Consider the following 26323-nt stretch of genomic DNA (forward strand, 5'->3'; position numbering starts at 1 on the left):
TTATGCTCTCCCATGAATATTAGGGTAGGGTTGGTTAGGTTAGGTACAAAACCAGTAGGAAATTGTTCCTTGTACATGCATGTCAACATCGTAAGGATGCTTGTTATCAGTAAACATTTTTTTGCCAATTTTGGAAGTTAACATACAAAATCACACATATACAATGTATTCGTTTCTTAAAAGATTGGTATTACGTCTTATGTACTACTAGGGATGTAGTTTCTTGCAAGGTTATTATTGTAAATGTGTGTGTTTGTAAAAAACACACCACCACCATTCTGAAATTGTTCCTTGTACGTACATATGTATGAACTGGACGGTAAGAGTAGCTACTGCTAAATATTATACGTGCATTCGTTATTTGGAAACAACACATTACTTGTTTATTTGCAATGTTACATTCACATCAATGGCGACGGAAGTGACTAATAATATTACACGTGTTTTAATCTTAAAGATTACAAATTACTAGGATTGCGAAAAAGCAACTGATGCATGGTGTACATTTCGTGTATTGCGTTTGATTGAAAAAAATTGTTACAGCAAACACACATACATGTATTTGGAACGGCATTTTAATACAATTTTGCAAGCATCAAACGCATTACTTTAACCTGGTTTTATTTTCTGTACCCGCATGCACTCAAATCCTACATACGAAATTACAGTGAAACTGCTAATGATTATATATATATATATATACAATTATCAGAACACACATGAAAATGACCATCTAATATTCATTTCTACACATATATTTACAAACGTTGCTTTATTTATTGCCGTTCCTGGGATAATTAAACAAATCCGCCTTTTTTGCTGTTATTTGATATTTGGTAATGCAAAACGTGCAGCAAACTTTCGCAATTTACATCAGCTGATCGAGACTTTGCCATTTTATCAACTATAAAATTGTAAACACAGATTATACTAGGTGCTGCACGTATCTGTTGGCTGCACAGTGTACTGCTTTTCCATGTTTACCTGGCACTTAACGCGTTAGGCGGAGCCCCGACCGCCACTTACGTTACACGGGACTTTAAGTGCTAGGTAACGTTAGGCGGACATTGAACAACCGCAAAATGGTGTTAAGTGGGGGATAAGACGTTAAGTGGAGATGGTGCAACCGGCCCTAAAGAACTGAAACCAGTAGGAGGTTTTGATGGAGAAACCAGATATTATTGTTGTGCACGCTGATTTCTTTGAGAAATTCATGACTTCCCAAACATTGAAGACCAGTGTACTATTTAAACAAGACACAAACGAACATCACACGGTGCTAAAATGTGGCAGTGTGACAAAGACATTGTAAGGCCTTTACCACCAAGTGGAGAAGGAAGAAGAGACTTCTAATGGCAACCATCGATGTAGCACAGTTTCGTGTGGCCTTTCCCAAGTAAAATATTTGGGGCCTTAGTGAAAAAATACATCAAGAAGAGACGTACGTGTATACACATTGATGACATCAGAGGGATGGACAGATGTTTTAATCCATTACGAAAAACGAGAGAAGGAAATGGGGGGTGAAGAGGAGCTCACAGCATTGCATACAAAGCAAACATGGCCGTAATAGGTTGGAAGGTAGATACTTTTTTTTTTTCAATTAAAAGAACTTAGTGTATATACATACAGCTTTGCTAAGAGATGCTCTTCGTTATCACAGGCATTCTGGTAATATATTGTGAATAGCAAGAAGAGTGTGGTTGCAAACACTACATTTGAAGGACGGAGAACTCATTATGAGGGTTGTCACTGCCTCCGTGGTCAACTAATACTTTCTCCTCAGAGCTAAAGTTGTGGCGTGAGACCTATAGTAAACTAAGACTTGACAATCTCCTTTGAATCAAACCTTTACCTACTCCACCATGAATAACAAGCTGCTGCAGATTTTGGAAAACTCATTGACCAGAACATTGAGGGTCTAATTCATGTTAAATTTTTCCAACATATTTTGTATTTTGTGTTGTGTAAAATTTACAAGGACAGGTTACAGCTTGGGAAATTAAGTTTGGGACAGAACTTCAAACCTGGCAGCCAGACAATATCTTCTAATGAGGGAGGCTTGTAAAGCTTCGAAACTAAGGAGTGTTATTTTCTCAGAAATGGCTGGCTAGTGTAATCTAGCACCTTGTATCCTACCACTCAAGGAACGCATCTCAAAGTCAATTTCCCCAGCTGTAGCCTCTCCTTGTTAATGTTATTCTATCAAGATTTTCAAATTCCCAATTCAGAAACACCAAAAATCTCTCTCAACCACCTGAAAACATATTCACACACTTTAGGTTTTATTTTCTCAACTTTTTGTTAATCGATAACTGGGAATTTAAACATTAGCTTCATGTACACTTCTCCAAATATTACCTGACCACACCGAAAGATTTTCCAAGTCCAGAAATCGTTAATTTGGGAACATAGCTCTTGAGAAACAGCTGAGAGTAGCCAACTTTACTGCATGTCCCTCTACTAGGCAAGAAACCCTGTGGTAAAAGATTTACTTTCTTGTTTATAGCATGAAGTCAAGCTATATTCGTCCAATATATTAGTAGAGAACAAAAATGGAAAACTGAAGTATGAGGAATAATTTAAGAGAATACTCACGATTCGGTATGTTAAAATTGGAATCGGAGAAACATGAGAGGTTGGAAACTGAACTCGCTCGTGGTCGACCTGGAGGAAATCTGTGGCCAGTTTGAACACAAAAGGGTATAATTACGAGAGTTTATACACTTAAAATATAACACCACCTTGCAAAGTACTGTCCAACGAATGAAAATAAATGTTTGTTGCATAGAAAAGTGGTAGCTTGTGCAATCAACACGTTTCAATGTAAGTTTAACAGCGACGTTGTCGAGTATAGGTAAAATACTCACGTCAGATTTAAATGACAAAAAACTTAGCATATTTGGCATCTCGTGTTTAATTATTTTTCCCCTTGGAATGGTTTTTTTTTGTACGACATTCAGATATGTTGAGTACGGAGTTTAGTAATTAAGTTGAAACATTTTATTTCAGAATTATTCTTGCGATTTTTTTTTCTGGCAGTAAGGTATACAATTTAGAGATGAGATTTACTTCAAACATGTGATAAGTCTGCAATTATTTTGTAACTAATTCACACAACATATCCTTGATTATTATTACCATTTACTCCTAATTATTTTTATTATTTAAAAAGCAATAGGAACATTCATCAATTTGGATCGAAAAGTGTCAATTGTTGTCATATTCCAACAGAGTATTTGGTCAAACCATGAACATGCCGACTAGGGCTTGGAAGTTGAAGAAGAATAATCATCCTTTCTGAGCCTTCAAAACAATGCTAAACCTGATATCTGCCAGTTTTCCTTCAGATAGAACCAGAAACATTTTTTTGTGTTTGCCAACCCCTTTTTGGCTTTTAGATCATTTTCAGTATTTTTTGCCTTTGTTAATTTTCTTGAAAAGGTTTTTGCTGAAATGAAGGAGGCCTGAGCTGAACATGAAGGAACACTTTCTTGACCTTAACGCTAGGCTGGACCTTTGGCCCATACCAGGGCATCCTCCCTTCTTTTCGCAAAAACCTGTATGATATTCGAAAATCTGAAAAATTTTATCTGTGTAGAATTCCTTCTAGAGCATTCATGATAATTTTCGTATGGTTTGCTTTCTCTGTTGTCTAGATATTATCAATGCTTTAATAGACTTACATAATCACGACACTACTGATAATATCTAGGCAACAGCGAAAGAAAACCACCTGAAAATTCTCGTGAATGCTCTAGAAGGAATTCTAAACATGTATTTTTCTTTTATCCTAGCAGTTTTTCGAAAAGAGGAAGAAGCTGGCCTGGCACAGGCCAAAAATACAGCTAAGCCTTAATGTTGAAACAGCTGTTCCCAACATGCTCCCTGCTTCTGCTACACTACACTACAATCCAATGCTCTCTACTTCTATCATGGCTAGGATATATATTGTTTGATCTGAAAAAAAAATACACAAAATATTTAATATTTTTTTTTATTGTGACAAGATACTACACAAAATGTTTACAGTAAAATATGTCCTTACATTGTCTGTGTGAATAATCACGTTTCAGCCCATTCCCTACCCCCCCCTCCCCTTACCCTTGTCTCCTTTGCCTGATTAGTGTCACTTTTCACCATCCTGGTAGGGTTTTTTGGAATGTAGTGATTACTGCACAACACTAGTTTTTTCTTTCTTTTTTTCTGTATTACGGATGCACTCAACTCAGGCCACTGAGGTGGTGGGCGCTGAGATTAGATACATGAACATCTGTGGACGACACGTCAAAGAGACCGTCTCCTCAAAGTATCCTTACATGACCCAATTCTCCGCTGCTGCCACCTTCCTGGTGTTCCTCTTCTTGCATTCTGGGCCCACGTCCCTCCCCTATTTTGTAACTTTTCGCCCTGGAATGACATTCAGCAGCACAAACACATCCAATATTCAAACGTAACAGCCCTTGACATATGCAATAAGGTATGACATAGCAAGAATACAAGTAGGACAAAAAAAGAAGGCTAATTTTTAGGCAAAAAACTAAACAACTCACCTGTTAAGAAAAATTACTAACGTAACAGAACAATGAAAAATTTGTAAGAGCCAAAGAGGTATCCAATCTTCACTGTATCGAGTGAGAAACGAACCATGACTGGCAATCCATTTTAAATGCAGTTTCTGCTGAAACAAACATGTTGCAATAGAAATTTAAATCATTCTATGACAATTTAAATAAAACAAAACAAGTCACTGAAGTAGTAATGGGGTTGTATTAATTCTCTGCATCAAAACATTTGCAAATGCGAAAATCGATATATGCACACAAGGATATTTTTATATTAAAAAAGAACATTGCAAATATAAAAAAGAACATGAAATTTTGCCCTGTACCAGTCGCCTCCACAACTAGTCGCTCTCCCCCTTCGATAGATGCCTGAAAAAATAAAACTAGGAGAAACTGTTTTTTGGCATACGGATTGATTTAACGCGTAGCACATGGCATGCAATGGAAACATTGCTAGAGCATTAAGTTAGTCTAGTGAAGATTCATTATACATATATTTAAAGAAACAATTGCATATCAGTATTTAATAACACGAACATGATGCAAACAGGATAATAAACATGTATCAGTCAAATCACTACAAAACATTTAAAAATTGGAGAGAGAAAGAGAGACAGAACAAAGCAGAAAAAAATTTTGTTCATCAAATATTGAATCAGAAAATGGGTTGTTCCTCTCTAGTTTGGAGCTGGCTGTTTTTTATGAACTGGAAATATGAGGATCAGAACAGTAAAACAACCAACTTTGAAATAAATATAAATAATCACTTTATGAAAAACTTCAATGCACAGAATTATGCTAAATGGTATATCAAAGGAATGTTTATGTCGAAAACACATTATAAAACATCTCAAAACTACTGTCAGCACAAGTAATATTAAACATACAACAAAACAGAAATCTCTAACCAAAACACACAGATGAAAAATTAAAGAGGCATTCTATTTTATCTAGGTAAATAGTTTATGCTAAGGCTATAAAAATTGGTGCCAGTCATGGATTTTCTCTGTAAGATAACAGCGAAATGACCTTCCAAAAAAACAAGAATATATACACACACATATATATCCCAGTGCCTTTCAAGGGCTATCAAGATAAGATTCCCCAACCCGACCACCCCAATCATAGTTTCTTCCCCTTGGGTTGCATTCTTTTGTTTTGTACTAAGGTTATATTTCTATACAATTGTTCAATAGAAGGAAAAAAAAATTATATGCACAGAGCCAAGACATCACCTGCCTTCGAATGCTCTAAAAGTGTAGTACAGACCTCCCTATGAAGTGCAAGAACAGACAATTCGTGAACAAAAAAAATAACCACTGCTGGCAAAAATGCATCGTCACAGTTCAATGACAAAATTCTTAATTTACACAAGCACAATATAGATTAGGTATGCCTTCATATCTGCCGATACACTAGTACTAGTATCACTGTTCCCTTGAAATGATCAGTGGCATTACATCTTAATCTAACAAATGGGAACATCAACTTGCAAACAATACATTCTGTTTGGGGGCACATGCCATAATGCAGAATCACATATGATGGAGGATCTGGGATCAACCGTGGGGAAATATCTGAAAAGAACATAAAAACACAGCATTTATGCATATTCAATTGCAAGTAAAAGGTGGGATATCCTGAAATAAGAAGAATGAGCATTTTATATACAGGGAGATACATTTGAGCATAACATTTCAAACAAGGTACTCACACTTACCTCATTCTATACTCACCAAGAGGCCATCCTAATACAGATTAGGTAGCCATCTTGTTTGTTGCCCTGTGAACAACAGGATCAGTTGATATTTTGGCAACAGGAAGTTGTATTGCTTTCCATTTCCAAGATACCCACCTAGCTAGTAAATAAGGGCACAGCAAGAACCACAACAGAACACAAGCAATTGCAAAACTCCAAATATAAGACAGACCTCATGTTACACTTGGAATACAGGCACCATAAACATCCCATCAGAAACTTACACATGTACATATATACACACATCTTTCTAATGAAACATGTAAGCTTACAAATATCAGTCTTTAAAGATGAAGTACTGTAGAAAAAAGGGTGTTATAAAACAAGCGCAATTATTATTTCTTAAAGTTGGATACGTAGATATTGATATATTAGACTACTTGTTACTAATTCAAGTATAAAATCTAGTACATGTGCATTAATTAATGTACTGCAAATAATCTTCCACTAAACAATCATTCAAATTACTCTGTAAAAGGTGACATGTAGTCCAGGAAATGGCAATGAATTTCATATTTTGTTCAATGTATTCTTTGTCACGCTGCAGATGTAAGTTTGGGCTTACGAAAAACTATGTTGTTGACATATTGGTACCACAGAAGCATCAAACATTTCTTTTCCATGTTTCCAATTTACTTTCACAAATTCCACATACATAATGGATGATCTCATGTTTACAAGAGAAGTTTAATCCATTAAAAGCATGTTTTACAAAAGGTTTATCCACTTTCATTTCTGTGCTGATATTTGGGACACACACGGATGCAAAATATTACATCTTTCTAAGCTGAGAGTGTGGTTGGGGTAACTGAGTTATGGATGAATAATGATTCACTTGGCATTCAAAGCTAGGATTCTTAGTTTTGCAACTTTCAACACTAGCACTAGAGAAAAAGTTGCAACAACTGAATACAAGAAATGCAAACAATTTACATCATTTTTCCTTAATATCTAAAATTTAAGTGGTAGAATGCCATACATGAACTATAATAGGGAACTTGATTGTGGATTAGTACTAATTAATGTAGTCCTTCAGTAATAATGGAATATGTTCTCAGGTTGCATATGTATAATATATAAATTATTCACGCTCCCATGCAAGTCAGTAAATATGTGACTTACCAGAATGGCTTCAAAACACTTTGTATTTACATACAACAGCTGGTGAAATTTAAATTTGACATTAAACAGCGGCAATTACAAATTTAAAAAGGAACCACGTCTTCCTTCAATTTCGCACGATGTACAAATTTAACATATGCAGAAAATTGAACCAAAACAACGACAAAAAAACAAAATGAAATTATATACAGATGCTGGACATTGAGCACAAACTTCCAAGTTTCAGGTTTCCCCCCTTCATTGCATACATATTTATTTGATGGCTTTATCCTTAATTTATTACTTCTTTCTTCATGACAGAAAAATAAGAACTTATTTACTAATGTTTTCCTGTAATTTATTTCGTACAAGGAGTGCCCCTTTTTCCAGCCACACTGCTTCATATCTGAATATGCATGTGACGTTATCTCATTATTATAAATACGTGAATGTAAGAACGCATTAGTTAAAAGAACTAGAACTTTAAACATTCGAAAAATAACAGGTTACTTCCCCTAAGCTTCCAAAATAAACAAATCCATGAACGTATATAGAATTCATGCCAAATTAGTGGTCAGACTCAAAAGTGTATTACTGCATTACTATTCATTAAATTTACATTACTGTAAATCAGCTTGAAATTCCTTCTTACATGATCACTATACATCCTCTATTGGGTGAGCAAGATAAAAGTATAAATATATACACATATGTATATACAAACAAATATGGAAAAGCCTACATATTTCTGGTGCTCCTCATATCACATTAGCACAGAAAAATTCACACTGGATAGGACTCACCCGCATGATGCTTATTTTTTGCGATACCAACGGAAGATTCCACTAAGATGGGAACTATCGATGCAGTTTGATCTCCGCTTAAATAGATTCCTACAAATGCCAGCCATCAATGACCCCTGGTCGTTTAGGGCTAATAACAGTTGCTCTCGCTACCAACGTGAAGTCATCGTTTAGCAGCTGTTACGTGAGTTGCCCTGGATGGAGTGTCTGGTTGCTGAGAAAAAAGGCCCAGGCATCTACAGTCAATTGCACTAGTGTTATCTATATACACAAGGCACACATCGACATGTAGGTTCGGTGAATTATGTATAGTGAGACATAAGCAGAAGCCAGCATGGATTATGAAAAAATGTCACAGGAAAGAAATCACACCATGAAACCCATATACAAGTTCCATTTAGAAATGCACAGAACAATATAGAAAATGGCAAAGTATACCAGCATGCAGAATCTCCCAATTTCTTTGAACAGACCCCAGGAGATTCAGTTTCTACGTCTAATGAGAAGGCAAAAGAAATTAATGAAAATAACCTAGGACATGAGGAAAACACCATATTAAAAAAAAAATAAGACAGAACAGGGTATATGCTACATGAATAGTCATTAAAATCTCAAGCATAAATATATATATATTTAATAAAATATGAACCTAATGTGCAAAAGAAATGAATATACTCTACAATTAAGGCATACAACAGTGTCAGCAAGCACAAAGTAACATAGAAGCATTAACTTGAGTTATTGGGGGCAAGAAGAACAAAAAGACCAACCTCTTGACAGGGCATTTCTTGGTGTGGAAACCAGCTACCAAACTTTTCAGGATGACCCCAATAATGGTACACAATTGAAGAAACCCAGGAATAACGTCATAAAATATATCTTCAATCTCCAAAATGTTATATAAATTCCATGCTTAACCCGGTGGCTTAACCTTTTGCTGCCCAAGTGTCTCAAACGAGATACCCAAAAGTAACCCTCACGGAACCAAGCATCTCGATTGAGACGCTGTGTCAAGGTCGTAGCTTTTACGTTATAACGTTTCTACTTTTGGCTAGAATTTTGATTTTATTTTTTTATATTGTTCCTAACACATGTATTTAACAGAAATGGTTTTTTGCATTTTTTTTGTCTTCATGAAAATGGAGGGGAAAAGGTACTTCTCTTTTGCAGCTCTTTTCAACCTCAAATTTTTCCGACAAAAGGAAGACCAGCTTTGTTGTTCTAAAGCAATGCTTTTCACGTCCTCATGCTAAGTGCATTCGAAGGAAGCTTGTTTATAAGTATCCGATGTCAAAATGAAAGTTTTCCGTGAGGGCGGAAGCAGGGGGAAAACTGGTTGTTGAATCTGCGTTGTGAGAATGGGAATTCGAAGCACACTGAAGGAAACCTTTGTTTTTTTGAGCACAAGTGTTCCACAATGTTGAACAAAGGTCACCAAGCATGGTCTAAAAATAGAATGTCAAGCAGCTGCAAGAATTGGCGTTCATTTTTCACTACGTTCTAGCTTTTTGTCCGTAAATGTTGTGCGTAGGTGTCGTTTTGTGCCCAAGTGAGAGGACATTTTTTTAGGTGAAGTGAATTTTTTAAAATAATTTTTTGGGGTTTCCTCCCTTCCCCCTCCATATATACACATCAAATTTGCATAAATTTTGCATTTTGTGCATTGACATTTTTTTCGGGGCAAGGGGGGCGGGGGAAACAATTTTTTTTATTAAGAAAAGTATTTTTTAGGGGATTTCCCCCCTTTCCCCCTCCATATGTCCGCCGAATGTGCATAAATTATATATCGTCTGAATCTGCGATTCATTCTGCGTACAACGGTATATCTTTCATATCTCTAGGGCATTTAGTTTCTGAGCTATAGTCATTTCAAGGTACCGCTGCATTTTGAAGCTTGAATCAGTGGCGTGCCGACCATTCCTTTTGGGGATACAACAAGTTACATTGGTCATACGACAAGGATGCAAATATTTTCTGTTTCTTACATGCCAGCGATAATTTCTATGTTAATTTTGAACTTTTCATATCCCTTTTTTCGGGGGGGGGGCCCATTTTTTTAGAAAAAAACAACAGTATTTTCAGGGGATTTCCCCCCTTTCCCCCTCCATATATACGCCGAATGTGCATAAATTATACATCGACTAAATCTGTGATTCATTCTGCGTACAACGGTATATCTTTCATATCTCTAGGGCACTTAGTTTCTGAGCTATGGTCATTTCAAAGTACCGCTACATTTTGAAGCTTGAATCAGTGGCATGCCGACCATTCCTTTTGGGGTACAACTCAAGTTACATTGGTCATATGATGATAATGCAAATATTTTTGTGTTCCTTACATGTCAGCGATCATTTCCATGTGCATGTCGACACTGTCATGTACTTTTTTTCTTGGGGGGGAGGGTGGGGGAACCAATTTTTTTTCCCCGAAATTTTGGAATTTTGAGAGTTAGCGACCTCCCCCACCACATAAATGCCGAATTTGCAAAAAATTCATATAGTATGAATCTCTGGTTCATTCCGCATACAACGGTATATCACTCATCTCTCTAGGGCAATTAGCCTCCGATCTACACTCATTTAATTGAAACTCTGCATTTTACTCAAAATCGACTCTGGCAATATAGAGGCTTACATGTGAAAAACGCTTTGGGCTGCAAAAGGTTAAAACCACTACAATGTGTAAGTGTCAGCAATAACTGTGTGGTCCTTACGTTTTTGATATGAGTAGATGCTAATCTCTCTCTCCTTAAGTTTTTGATGTGTAGATGATAATCTCTCCTCTAAGTGTGCAAATTCATTTTATACTCATTAGAACAACCTACAGTTTCACTGTGCAATGTGTTTCCACAGAGACCCATGATTACCAAAGGGAATCTCTGTAAGCAATATTTTTCTTTTAAAGTAAAAATACATAATTTTTATCAGCTTTTTATATAACGTAAATCTAATGAACACCCATATAAGGAATCTCCAGGTACATAAATTAATTTCTTTCAATTGGCAAACCTGCAATAAAAAAAAGTTGCTTGAAACTGAATGAGCTTTACATCCCAAAAGAAAGTTTTAATTAAATTTAATTATTTAAAGGTATATGCATACATGCCATGAAGACATGGGGAAATGTGGAGGTACAGCTCCACATATTCTTGATCTTAGCCATAATTCGGATGATGTGATCAGCATAATGCCCAGCCACCTTTAACCCCCAAGGAACACATTTCTACAAAGCTGGGTGGGCCTCAGAGCTGTGCAGAAACAGAGAAATTACTTGGAAATTTGCTGGTCCAGATCACCTGTCACGGGATTCACACCCAGGTCTTCCGCTGGTAGTCAAGAAGCTCTACCAATTGAGCTACCGTGGCTCATACTAGCTGACAAAAAAATTCTGAATAAAAAAATTCCAGTTCCCTTTCACTTGTGACCAATTGTTACGTTTATCTATGACAGCTATTTAAGACATGATAATTTCAGGCAGTCCCAAGCTTGATCCCCAGTGGAAGCTTGATGCACTGACCAGGCTTTGAATTTCAGAGTGATGTCACGTCAAAGTTTAAGCTGTGCATTCCAAACAGTTTCTTTTGTTTTTTCAAGGAGCAAGTAATATCAAAATTATTAAGTTTTAAATAGAAGTAAACAGTTTCAAAAAGGTTCATACCAACATTATCATGGACTCATTTGTCAATTAGCATGTTTTTTGTCAGCTCATGTGAACTTTTCTGCAAAAGCTTGTGCATTTTACAGAAAAAAACAAACTATCAACCTTTTTTCTTTCTTTAAATTCAGGTTATTCATTCCTAGAAAATTACAGAAATATTTCCAACATATAAGTGTAATTCTAAACCCTTTTTGTTTGTTTCCATCTGAGAATATTTAATCTTGTTTCAGCATCATGATCAGATTACATGATGTACCCCCATGTGTAAGAACTAATAATTATGAATTAATATATAGTTCACATAATCCCTACCCCCGCAACCTTTACTGTTCTTATTAGAACATAATGGAAAAACCTATGTACATATCTGCAAATAGTTCACCCCTCGCACCACTACCACAGAAACAGTGCAGAAAACAGTTCACAAATATTGTATAATAAAATTCCTGGTTAAAGGGCTAAGTAACTATTCCAACAGAAACATACCTTCAATATTCATATTTCAAACAAAATAGTAATCAGTTTACATCATTTCGCCACTACCTCAATTGTTCTGTAAGCATCGTGATGTGAAAAGAACTTGTCTATGAGCAGGTATGAATTTCTTTCCTGTCCACAAAATGACATACAATTTTGTATAACAAAAAATTCACAGAATATATCTATTTTCAAGAATAAATGAAAGAATAAAGTCAAATGTCACAATGCCACACAGACATATAAATATCACCATGTTCCATATTGCAGTGTAATATTTCCAGGACATCAATATTTAAGATCCTACGGATAAACTGATACTGGACTTTGCAAAGCATTTTATTTTACCTGTGGGAGCCTTTATATCATCTTGTTTTAGTGTACATAGGTTGCACTCGGGAACTTAAACAATGAGATCTGTTATACACATTTTATATTATTTATTTACTACACTTGCTAATACCCTTAACTAACATGTATATTAATTTATTCAAATAATTTATGAAACTGTTCTGCTTGCTATTTGAGTAGAGTAAAGGGTTTGTCAGATTCAATAGGGAGTATGCACATACAAATTTGGTTTCATGTCTCTTGCTGAAGTATGTTGAGTTAGTAAAACTGAGCAATACATATAATTAATGCTGAAATTTTATGAGGAACAACAATCAATTCAAAATTTGACAGAAGAACCTTTTGTCTTAGTAAATTTATGGGACATTTGATCATCAAGTATGCACTAATATTACATAACCAAGAGTCCATTGCACACCTGTTTACAAAATTAAGTAGAAAAGGAAATTTATAGAATCATTTTTTGAGGTAGCTACTATTTTGTTCTGAAAATTGTTGCTAGATCACACAGAGAACCAGGGATCAAAGTCATACATGTGCTCTTATCAACAGAGCCACAAATCATGGGAGTTAGCTTAGTAGAGCACTCCAAGTCAAGGCACAATTTTCAATACTTATTCAGTTATTTCACAACTGTGTGCTCATATTAACTTAATGTGTTTGAAGTGGAGGCAATGAAAGTACACAGTTCCAGCCTGTGCAAAGTTCACTATTAGAACTACGGTAAGATAAACTAGTCACAAAAAATGAAAGAAAATAACCAATTTAGAGCATCAATATTACACTACACATTACAATTGTTTAGATGAATGCAGTTTTTCTTGAGCAGGAGTGACAACTTTTATTTGTGCAGGGTGAATAGCTACTTGAGGAATTGGTCTCTGGACACATTAAATTAATTTACACTACATATATTACTTAAAAAAAAATAGATTACAAAGTACTGTTAATGTATTAAACTTGATACAAGAGTTAAATGTGAAAACTTTAGGTGCCAAGTAACAACTTCATGTTCTAATCTTTCATGATTGTTACTTTGTTCCAATTCTCTTTTGCAAAATTCAGTGTATCTTCACTATCATCTTAATGCAGTTTTCAAAACATTCAGAACTTGACAACAGAATCTGGCACCTTTTGGTTTCGCAGTGTGAACTTTTCCTCTGATTTTCGAGTCATATTGTTACTAGACATCAAATTCTACAATTGCCTCTAACGTAAGTTTTCGTTAAGTACTAAGAAAGAAGAAGAAAAGGTTGGCCTGAGGGAGTATGCCAGCAATAGCCACTAAATTTTACAAAACAATGTGGTAAGTCTCTTCATGCTCAAAGAATCTCTTTGGGCAAATAAACTATGAAAAACGGGTGACTTCCTTACTTATAAATAGTGCTAGGATTTTTATGACCTAAAATTTTACAAAATATGCACTAGAATTTGAAAAATATGACTGTTTCAAACATCAACATCTAATAGGCTATATGCTGAAATATTTTCACATACGAAAAAATTTTAGTTCAATTTAAAATATGCTGAATATGACCGAAAATCCATCAAAATATGCTCCATCACATATAAATAGCCAAATATGCCAAATTTTGGCCTTAAAAAGCACCTTAATTGAATTAGTTTCTTCACAATATGAAGTTCTATATATTTAGGGAACACATCACCCTTACCAAAAAGAAAAAAAATATGCTGTCATGAAAATCCTAGCCTTACTCATAAACTCAGCATGAATGCAGACACCTACTGCAACCTAACGCAAGAGCTCACCACAAGCACTACATTATATATATATATATATATATTGATAGAACATAATGGACATTATGGATGAATATTTCATCTCTAACTCACAATATTCACGTTTACAGTGTGTTACAATGTAGCCTCTCTGCGACAATCTACTTTGGTTGAATTAGTTCTCTCAATTGCAGGGAGATGGCACTTTTATTCACATGGGTCAAGGATTTTTAAAAATGCAATGAAAACCCATGGATTACAGTCACAGACACTTCTGGGTTCTAACCACCCCATTATTACTACCCAGACATGATAGTGATAGCACATATGAACAATAATTATCAACCTAGTAAAAACGGACCCAGGATTTGTGTTGACAAGCTATAGAGAAAAATTGGGAAACCCTAGTTTCCAATGTCAGAAAAACAGCAGCAATGAAACTATTCAGTGTCCACGTATCACCAAATGAAAAAGAACTCTGAAACCTTGGCTCTTTAAGGACAGTAGTGCAATGGAGTATAGTTTATATCAATGTTTCAAATCACAAAAATGACAAAGATCTACAAATCTGAAATGTTGCACAATGTATTCCATTAGCTTCTTCTCCTCCTTACCATGTGCAATTACTGAACATACCATTTCCAATGTCATATTAAAAAAACGAGATCCCGACAGCAAATGAGGACCCACGATCCATGAAATTTCAAACCTACCGTCAAGAGAGTATGCATCAATACGAATAAACCAGGTTCCAAATTTACCTAAGATGTGAGTAACATGAATGACACTAGATCTCCGCAACTGCCAAGTTGCCCACAAAATCTTTACCAATTCTCACCTGCTGCACAACTGTTTAGAAGCAACCACATTAAGCATTATGCAAGATGTGAAAAAAAATTCCATAGCAGCATTTCAGAGTTGTTTTTATCCATGTCTACACAAATGCTGTGGCTGTAGCATTAAATTAACGAAACACCAACTAACACTCCCACAATACAAAGACTTGCAACCAGACTAGCATTATCACAGTAAGAAAACCTTCTTCTAATTGATCCATGCCAAAATTATCTACACAAACTCATTTTGGACATTTGGCAATATACACCAAGTTAAGAAAACTCTATTAGAAAGCTAAGGCAAATGCATTCTTTTGTTGATAATGCAAATATGACACCATTAAGCCTTGTTTCCATGATTATGAAAAAATATAAATATGCTGACCAAGGCAGTAATTTATTTTATTAAAAACATAAACTAAACGTAACGTTTCAACCTTCTAGCAAGGTCTTCATCAGACTCTGTATCAAGTACAAAAGTAACAAGATACACAAAAAGGGCATTATATATACACAAACTTTACTCCCTCCAGACTATTAGAAAGTTGAAAGGAACCTTCTAGCAGGTGACTTTCACTTTCCAACTGTACTTTCACCTAAAAGGCTAAACATAATAACTTTCATATAGAATGTGAAGAGATATTCATATTGAATATCTCACGCTCTTTTTCCTTCATTTTTCTCCCTTCCTCTCCTCTTTCTCTCTTGTCCTTTCCACTCTTTCTAACACTTTCTTCCATTCTTTATTTAACTTCAGTCCCCCATTCCAGTTCATTGTGTCTTCTTCACCTTTCCTCTCTATTTCCTTGGCTTCCTTCCATTTTCTCACTAGCATTCTCTTCTCCCTTCCTATCTGCTTAGCCTCATCCCATTCTATGTCATGTCCTGTTTCTCTCGTGTGTTTAAATATCGCATTTCTCTCTCTCTTAAGTCGTACATCATCCATATGTTGTTTCAACCTATCTTTTAGTCTCTTTTTTGTTTCTCCTATGTACACACTCTGACATTCTTTACATTTTACTTCGTAGATAATCCCTTCCTCTTCCTCTTCTCTGTTTTCCTTTTTCTTGTTTGCATTCTTCGCTATTCCTAAGATGCTTCTTCCTCCCTTCCTGTAAGTTTTAATGCCCGCTTTTCTAAGCGGGATGAAGAAAGAGGGATTTTATTGGAACTTGAAATAGAAGAAGAAGGCAAGTTAAGCTACCTTGATATATTGATGAAAAAGAAGAGAGGGGAAGAAATTGAAACCGCTTGGCATCAGAAGAAGTGTGCAGCAGGGGTTTTCTGCCACAAAAGAAGTGATGTGAGGTGACAAAAAGAAATTTCATAAAGAATATGGAGGACAGAATAACGAAAATATGCACGAAGGAATGTGAAAAAGAAGGCAAGATAAATAGCCTATGGAAACAGCTGGAAAAGAATGGCTATGAGAAGCAGGATAGACTAGACATAAACAGAAGAAGGAAGAAAAGAGGAAGGGGAGAATTGGAAGAGAAAGAAAAAGATGAAGAGAAAGAAAAAGAGAGAAGGTTTGGAATAAGAAGTATGGGGAAGACCACGGAAAAGATATGCAAAGTGCTTAGAAAAGCGGGCATTAAAACTTACAGGAAGGGAGGAAGAAGCATCTTAGGAATAGCGAAGAATGCAAACAAGAAAAAGGAAAACAGAGAAGAGGAAGAGGAAGGGATTATCTACGAAGTAAAATGTAAAGAATGTCAGAGTGTGTACATAGGAGAAACAAAAAAGAGACTAAAAGATAGGTTGAAACAACATATGGATGATGTACGACTTAAGAGAGAGAGAAATGCGATATTTAAACACACGAGAGAAACAGGACATGACATAGAATGGGATGAGGCTAAGCAGATAGGAAGGGAGAAGAGAATGCTAGTGAGAAAATGGAAGGAAGCCAAGGAAATAGAGAGGAAAGGTGAAGAAGACACAATGAACTGGAATGGGGGACTGAAGTTAAATAAAGAATGGAAGAAAGTGTTAGAAAGAGTGGAAAGGACAAGAGAGAAAGAGGAGAGGAGAAGGGAGAAAAATGAAGGAAAAAGAGCGTGAGATATTCAATATGAATATCTCTTCACATTCTATATGAAAGTTATTATGTTTAGCCTTTTAGGTGAAAGTACAGTTGGAAAGTGAAAGTCACCTGCTAGAAGGTTCCTTTCAACTTTCTAATAGTCTGGAGGGAGTAAAGTTTGTGTATATATAATGCCCTTTTTGTGTATCTTGTTACTTTTGTACTTGATACAGAGTCTGATGAAGACCTTGCTAGAAGGTTGAAACGTTACGTTTAGTTTATGTTTTTAATAAAATAAATTACTGCCTTGGTCAGCATATTTATATTTTTTCATGCAAATATGAAAATTTAAATTGTAAACAGTTCATTCTCTCGAGTTATACTTAATGCCAGCTGAACAACTTTTCCTGCAATAATCATAGTTACCAACTCTGAAGCATCCATTATTTTAATCTTCTGGTAATTACGTTCATTTGCACATTCCAAATGGAACAGCTGTGAGCACAATGTGAATTATCTAAACTCACTCACACCCTCCTACATCTATACACAATGGCAATATTTGTACAAATACACTTAATTTCAGTTTCAAGAACGTAAGAATGTGGAAAGCAATAATACATAAGCACGAGCATACACGCATGAACAAAATACAGTATAGTTGTTACACAATCTCACATTTTACGTAGCCCCATGTTAACCTACTGCCAATAATTTTACGTAGCCCCATGTTAACCTCCTACTGCCAATAAAGCTACAAGTTCAGACAATCCTCCTGAAATTTTCATTTCCCACAAAATTTTTAGCCACAGACCCATGAAAAATGTATAATAAAGGTGTTCCTGCTTGTAAGACATGTGTATATATACACACCACAAGCTGGCACACCTGTATTTTCATATACATTCTGATAATATATGAATACTGAAGTAAAAATATGCTATCAAAATACATGCTTAGCATGGGGTCAAATTTGATACATTGAAAAGTAAATAGGAAAAAAAATTCCTTAGACTGGCGAGTGTTTCCTTACTTCAAAATATCACCAAACATATTACCACATCTGCAGATCAATGGCTTTCGATTTACGAAGTGAAAAAGATCCATCCGGGGGTCAAGAATGTCAGAGCATTATCGTGCAAATGTTAACAGTTCTAATGAACGAAACACACTTTTTACCTCTGATAGTGCTTATATGTTTCTCATTTCCTTATATATAGATGCAGTAATGCAGTGAACTATTAAATTGATTGATTGGTTTGCTTTCTTTTACTACGCTTTTGTGCCACTTCTGGCTAATTTGCAAAGATGGGAATGAGTGTTGATATGATGGACACTCACAAACATCCAGGCCCTGGCCAAGATTCGAACCTGGGACCCCTGGCATCATAGCAGGATGTGCTAACCACAGGGGCCGGCAAACTATTAATTGTCTTTGTAACTGGCATTTCCTATTACGACAAAAGCATTTCTCTGTTCTAAATGGTTATGTTATATTTGCAGGGATTTTTCAACAAGCTGCACTTTGATAGTTGGGAAAAATCTTCAGGAACTTTCCAATAAAATTAATGTCTTTCAAATGCATGGTTTACACAAAACAAGGTTTTCGGAAGAATATCAAGCATTTTTACAGGGCAATTTTTAGGGCTGATTCTATGCCACTTTGAAGCAATGCAGTTTTAAAATTTCCTACAGATAACTGTATCAGTGCTTGAATAACGTAATTAAAAGTTTTGTTGACAGTATTTAAAAAAAACAACTTATTTTTAAGTATTCCATTGTAACCACATCACATCAAACCACCTGATTTTTGCGTTAATATGTTCAAAGAAATTAGAGATGGAACCGATTAATTGGCACTCTATCGGTATCAACAGATATAGGTATATCGGTGTATTGGTATAAATATCTGATATATTAGTGCAAAATTCTGCCATTTTGTTGTAATTATGGATAATCTCCATGCTCTACTTTCTAAAAAAGTAAATGTCTAAATATGCAACTTCTTTTGCACTGCAGTCACCTTGAAACAATTTATTAAGGAGGTCAATGAACCTTTCAGGTTCTTCAAGGACCATTTATAATTTTATATCGGATCGGTAGAATATCGGTATCGGCCAAAATTTCATACTGGACCATCCCTCAAAGAAATACATTAAAAGAATAATTGAAACAATTTTTTAATTGTGAAATTCACCATTGTGATAATGTTGGCTGAGGGCGGAGGGTGCATTTTGCATAACAGACAGGTTACACTCCGCGAAAAGTGTCATGTGGCATTCTTTGAGGGTTCTACGATGACTGGATTCCATGTCTGTATCTGCTCAGCACACTTGATATTTTGTAAATGACATTTCCTTTCACTGCAAGGAACCAAGTTTTGTGGCTTTCTGAAAATCTGTGATGGAGAAATTTTTCTAGATCCCATTGACAGAATTACCTACTTGCTTCAGAACAAATGATGAATAATTTCCCCAGGGGATTTTCTTGAAAAGTTTTGCAGAGTTTCAGTTTCATAGCATGGTCGAAAGGGGCAAACCAATAGTGTTTTGACAGAACACATTGCAAAGCACCATAAGCTAAACACCCAATCTCAACATATATATTCTTGAAGCCCATCATGCATGTTGCCCAGAGTTTTTCCTGTGTGTAGTGAAAATAGATTTATTGAACAGTAAACATATTCTATTTAAGCAAGTGGCTTTAAAATTGCCAAGGGATAGTCACAAATTTTCCAAAAGCCATAAAACAGGTATTGAGTGTCGAGAACAAATGGTCCTGAATAAGAAAATTACAAGCTTCACTATATTGAGAGACTTTTGCCCCACGGTTCTTTCCCTTGTGGTCCCTCTATAAAAAAGTTGTGAAAACAATGCTATTTTGTCATCAATGAGGGATAATCATTTGTATTACCTAAATGAGCCAACAGACAGACCTCTTCTTCCATCAACTAACGAACTAAGTTTTATTTTATATATGAAAATAAACCACAAACTGATTTTTAAGGGGGAGGGGGTTGATTCGTAGCTGCTATGCATGTGATGACATTTCAAAAAATGTCTGCTTTGTTGATTCCAAAATTCTTACTATTAATGGTGCCTATTTTCCAAAGTAATACATAACACCTCCATTCCAGCAATCTAGTGTTATACTAGCAAAACTCAATAAGATATTTTATATTTACTTACAATACAAATGTCGATCTTTGAGCGACGAGTTCATTGATTCTCCGGACCCTGTGGAGGCTGAGCGTAGCCACCGTAACCAGGATAATTGTATGGTTGATTCTGAGGTGGTTGTTCACCATAGTAACCACCATAACCATATGGCTGGTAGGGTTGAGCAGGCATCTGACCTTGATGTTGTCCAGCGGCTGGAGCAACAGGTTGCTGTGGAGCTTGACCAGCCGCAGGCTGCTGACCGCTCTACAGAAAATAATTATTTCAAATTAAGTATGGCGCGTACATTTGGAATATCAGTGAATCAATGGTTCTATCGGCTGATCCGATACTACTCTCAACTAATGTCAATACTCTTAGAGATTCCTGCTGATACAGTTGAACCTTAATTTACATTTTCCCGCGTTATACATTGAATCTTGATGGTCCCAACATAACAAAATGTTACAAAATTGTCATCGATTTTACATTTTCCCACCTTTTTTTCAGTAAATGTAAAAAAAAATATATAAAATGTAAAAATCGAGGTTTTACTGTACTTAGAAATTGTAAAACTTAAAAAGTTGTTTAAATATTGATTGATATTAGTGTGCAAGTATTCCAATCCAATTATGTGTCTCAATTTACATGGAGGTTTGTTTTAAAATATTCAAGAATTACATCAGAATAGGAAAATACATGCTATGTAATCACAAAGTTCAGTGTTTACACACACAAAAAAAGCAACGATTTCCAGAATAATTAGGCACCATGGAAGTATTACAGAGCTCATTTGCGATCGTGAAAGCTCAGAATGCCTGAAAGTTCTTCTGTAATAAGATCAGTTCAATCCTATTCTATATTATTGTTAAAACTGTCATTGCATTAGACTTCACTATGGAAGTATAAACTGTGTAAAGTATTTGACATGTACCTTAGGATGTGACAAATTGATTTCCAATGCATGAATGAATATTGGCTGAATATCAAATATTTAAAGAGACTTCAATGCCTTTCAAAATTTCGATGACAAGAGGATCCTATTGATAGTTCTCGTAAAAGAAAACCTAACAATGGTGTTGTTTTGAAATTAACTGATAAAAGGACACAAACACACGGCCAACCTAGGATCCCTGGCATAATATTATGACAACACTGGCAATATTCTACTGTTGTTAAGACATGGAAAACTTGCTCAAAAGAAAATATCACCCCCTTCTGACGAGCGTGGATGCACTTTAAAAAAAAGAGGCAACGAATTTCTATTTCAATACTGTTCATACCTTGACAGAGACTAAACTTACACCACACTTAAAAAACCACAGCACTCTCCCCCCCTTTAATTAAAATTAATTAAAACTAACAATTCACCACTTCCATGTGCTGTGGTTTTTAAAGTGTGGTGAAACTTCAGTCTCTGTCGTAAATTTCAAAGTAACAACATTGACTGTCTTGATACTTACCCACCAGGTCCAGGACCCTGACCAATAGGATACTGCGTCGGAGGTGGGGCAGGCCCCGGCTGGGACTGAAAATACACATTCTGCTTCAATTTAGCAGCCTGTTCATCCTCCCATAGGAACTGGTAACAAATACATAATTGGCATACCTCTGGAATCTTTAGTATTGCTGAAGGCTATTTTACCTTCTTATAATGAGTAAAATTTAAGTAATTTTTACACGTTACACATGTTATTAAAGTAGTGACAAAATTCATCTTCACTATGTTTTGACATAGTATCTTGTGAAACAAAAATATGTGTAATAAAAAAAAGGTTACAAAATCAGTTCTCTTCTTACAATAAGCACAAAACATTATGGAGAACATATGAATAGAAGTTTATGCCTTTACAAGAATTAGCAGTTGGGGATGAGCCAATATCAATGCCAGTGCATAGGTAAGGAGGAGGAAAGTATCCGTTGCAACTTATATACTGATGCCTGGCATTTGTGTCTTTTCCAATGTCTGCACAGCATTTTCAGTCTTATTATCCTTGAAATTGTGCAAAATTTGAAGCTTTCATTTATTTTGCACCAACATTGAGGAGAAAAATGCATTTTTTTTGTTTACATACTGGGTATTTTAATATTTTGATGCTACTTCTTGAATATTTTAAAGCAAGTTGATGCATATAATTGGAATGCAATATATACACAATAATATCTGTTACATTTTCAAGACTCAGTATCAGAAGGAATCTAAGAGTTTTGGCATTTTTATGGATATAGGCTCAGCCATAATTAAAATATAATGCAAAACATTTCAAAATTGTTACACTAGGAATAAAACAATAAATAATATAAAATAATAACTATTAGGAAACTGCTCTAGAGGAAGGAAAAAAAAACTGTTATCATGTAATAGTCTGTGCAAAGAAACTGGAATATGGATCGTAATATGTAAAGCTTTATGTTGGTGTGTTTGGAAAGTTATCCAAACAACTACTACAATATGATTAAGAAATTGTTATTCTAGAATTGTAACTATACTTACTACTCATAAACAACTACTCCGGCTACATTTGACTATATATTTTAATACAAATATTGTTCTTACTCTTGCAACATTAATTTAGATTTGGTGCCTTCCTCAACATGGATTAGACCATAATTTATGTTAACAAAAGCAGAGATTGAAATTTATATCACAAGAATAAGAAAGAACATTCAAAACCAAAGCAATTTTTAATATAATATCCTGAAAGATATTACTGCACCACACCATGAACTTATAATTTATCTCGCTTTACAAATACCAAGGCATTTTCTCAGCCAATAGTGTGCTAGTTTCAAGATTGGGGGAATGTTGTGTGTGCATGCAACAGATTTCAATAGTTACCATTCCTATCTTCTCTGTAATGAGCCTCTTTGCATGTTCTATCTGGTCTGGAGCACCTCGAATGACAAACACTTTCTCGTTAGGATTGGGTGGTGGCCTTCGGTCCAGCTCACAGTGTGCACCTGTTTGTTGGTTGATTTGCTTAATTGTTTCACCACCTAATGGAGGAATAGTAAACAGAATATAATATACACACCAAAATACAATCCACAATTATTAGTTAACTCAAATGTGTAATTACTTACTCTGGTGGAAGTTTGTCCTACAAATGAGATCCATTATTTAGAAAATCATAAAATGTAGGCCAATTTTAGTTTTATACCGGAGAAATAAAACCACATTTATGTGAGAAAGTTTCAGATTACAGAAATTTTTGATAAAGACTGATCAATATTGTCCTGATTAATCTGCTTCAGTCTTACTGTGGATATAATGTAGTGACATTTCAGTGAAACTGAAAAGTTATTAAATTTAGTTGACTAACTTTAGAAGTTCAGTACCCTGATATAGCCTTCCTGCAGGCAAGACAATTACTAGTGTCCTACTAGATGACTAAGTCACAGGTGGAAATGCTTGATACTTTCTTCATACAGATTATAGATCTCTCCACTATTGACTGATCTAACTATGATTCTGCATCAATATTTGTTCAACAATTTCATCTAAACACTTAAACTAAACTAAAATGAAACTCCATGCAGTAGTAGCCTCCTAAAGGCCAGGGCTTCCCAAGTGCCCTTTTCTTTTTTAATTTGGAGCCTGCTACTTCTTTCCAAGTATTTCTCTAATTGTCTACATGATGCTGCACAAAGACCAATAACATTGTTGGTAACAATCCATAATCCCCTAATGTGGGCATATTATTTATTTATCTCATTTTCACATTGGGCTTCAACCCAACACCCCTATTGGCATGTGGGCATATTTATTTATCCCATTTTCACATTGGGCTTCAACCCAACACCCCTATTGGCATGATCCTAATACATTTTTTAATAATTATTTTCCTGTAGTTTATGGTCATTACAAGCGTAAGAAAACAATTTTTAGTTGCTCAGGAGAACACACGCTCCCTTAATCATTTATTTTAATATTGACTAAAGATACAGTTATAACAATGGTTAGCAATTTTTTCAACAAAAAGAATCCGTTATATAATGGATGTTGTCAATGTTACATTGTTGTAATATAGCAACCTAACTGTGAAAAGAAGCAGTCTGTTTTATTTTTATTTCAGATAAAAAAAATATTTTGATCACATCTGAAATGTCACAACAAAAAACTGTTTTCTTATGCGTGTAATAACCGTAAACTACAGGAAAATAATTCTACAATCCAAGCAATGCATACATACAAGAAAAACTATTTTTTAATAATTTTCAATATCTCATGATGCACATTAAGATCAACAATTTTGGTGAAATTTGGCCAAAAAAACAAAATCAGAAATATGTGGATCACTGTAAGGGTACTATATTTTAGTCTCTGAACAACTTTTTTTTTCAGTATTAACCGTGTTTGTGCATGTACAATGTGAACTTTTCTGGAATTGCATGTAATTAACTTATAAATACGGTACTTACAAGAAAAGGTATATTAAATATACTTTTATTCATAAAAATAATTAAATGGCAAATTTGTGCTACATTATAGCCTATTTATAGATATATTACAGCAATGGGTTTACCAATACATTACAGACTTACCAATCAATAACCAAATTGTAGCATAAGTGATGCCCAATATTCCTATGCATTTCATTCATGGAGGATGGCTGGAATTGTTAGTAAAGAACTAATGCCGCACGAACCCCCCCTCCTTCCTTTCAATGGGACCAGAAATGATAACAGTACATTTTTTTCAGTTCTATACATTGGCATTAATGCACAAAAATGGTCAAAGGTTCAGAACCAATCATAAGAATGCACAAAAATGGCCAAAGGTTCAGAACCAATCATAAGCCTCTCTGAAATACTGTATTTTTTGATGTTTTGCAAACATGTATGAAATAGGCAACAGCATATTTTAAATATTTGTATCTACACACCTCTACCAATTATTATTCCACACTTGGCTGCAGGTACAGTGAAAGTAACTTCTTGCTTGTCACCCATTTGGTTGGGTGGCTGCATTCCTCCTGGTCTTCTGTCCCAACCACCGGGCCCTCCTGGTCCGGGACCATACTCGCCCCCTGGTCCTCCGCGACCCATTCTATCAAAAGGTGGTGGAGGGCCACCTCAACCTCGTCCTCTTCCCATCTCATTGTCCCTGCGCTGGAAAGAATATCGTTAACAGTTATTAGTGAACATAATTCGCAAATATTGTACATGTCTCTGGGAAAATTTTACAAAAACATCCAATTTGTGATAACAGCCAGACAACTTTACATGTGTTTTTGACCCCATGCCGAAGCAAGAAAATGGCACCAACATAGAGGACCATGGAGTGATTTCTATTTAGGTTCAGGGTTACATTCAAACAAATTTAACCATTTCAGGATGGCTGGTTTGGAACAAAACCAGAACCACATGGCAAATATACAAATAGTTTTCTCTTTTTTGTTTATTTATATTAGGGATGGGTCGATATGAAATTTTGGCAGATACCGGTAAAGTACAGATATAAAATTTACCGATACCGATATTCTACCGATCCGATATAAAATTAGAAATTGTCCTTGAAGAACCTGAAAGGTTCACTGACCTCTTTAATAAGTGTGTGTTTCAAGGTGACTGCAGTGCAAGATAAATTGCATATTTAGACATTTACTTTTTTGGAAAGTAGGGCATGGATATTATCAATAAAAATTACAACAAAATGGCAAAATTTTGCACTAAATTATCAGATAATAATCGATATATCGGATCGGTAAAATAATCGGTAATTTATCGATAAATTGATACACCGATATGCCTATATCGGCCCATACCGATTAATCCGTCCAATCCCTAATTTATATGCATATAAAGATATGACATACTGGAATGTCAAATATTGTTACTACATTTAAC

General features: G+C 35.3%; 1 protein-coding gene across 1 annotated transcript; it reads right to left on the minus strand.

Moving 5' to 3' along the window:
• Nucleotides 1–4304: 4304 nt before the first annotated feature.
• On the minus strand, nt 4305–25543 carry LOC145986937 (uncharacterized). Its single transcript, XM_083121403.1, has 6 exons — nt 25360–25543; nt 23313–23470; nt 21937–22016; nt 20504–20740; nt 6089–6142; nt 4305–4410 (listed from the first exon to the last, which is right to left on the minus strand). The coding sequence occupies exons 1-6, from the start codon at nt 25520–25522 to the stop codon at nt 4305–4307; spliced, it is 798 nt and encodes a 265-aa protein (XP_082977529.1). The 5' UTR covers nt 25523–25543.
• Between the last annotated feature and the right edge of the window lie 780 nt (nt 25544–26323).

The sequence above is a fragment of the Lepisma saccharinum genome, chromosome 1, assembly GCF_977018435.1.
Source record: "Lepisma saccharinum chromosome 1, izLepSacc3.1, whole genome shotgun sequence".
NCBI classification, from domain to species: domain Eukaryota; kingdom Metazoa; phylum Arthropoda; class Insecta; order Zygentoma; family Lepismatidae; genus Lepisma; species Lepisma saccharinum.

What these genes read in the sequence shown, in the direction of transcription:
- LOC145986937 (XM_083121403.1), bottom strand. Translation starts at nt 25,522, where the DNA reads ATGGGTCGCGGAGGACCAGGGGGCGAGTATGGTCCCGGACCAGGAGGG. An exon ending in TTACAGAGAAGATAGGAATG is followed by an intron (nt 22,017 to 23,312) that starts GTAACTATTGAA and finishes AAATTGAAGCAG; the next exon opens with AATGTGTATTTTCAGTCCCA. An exon ending in CAGGGTCCTGGACCTGGTGG is followed by an intron (nt 20,741 to 21,936) that starts GTAAGTATCAAG and finishes TATTTTCTGTAG; the next exon opens with AGCGGTCAGCAGCCTGCGGC.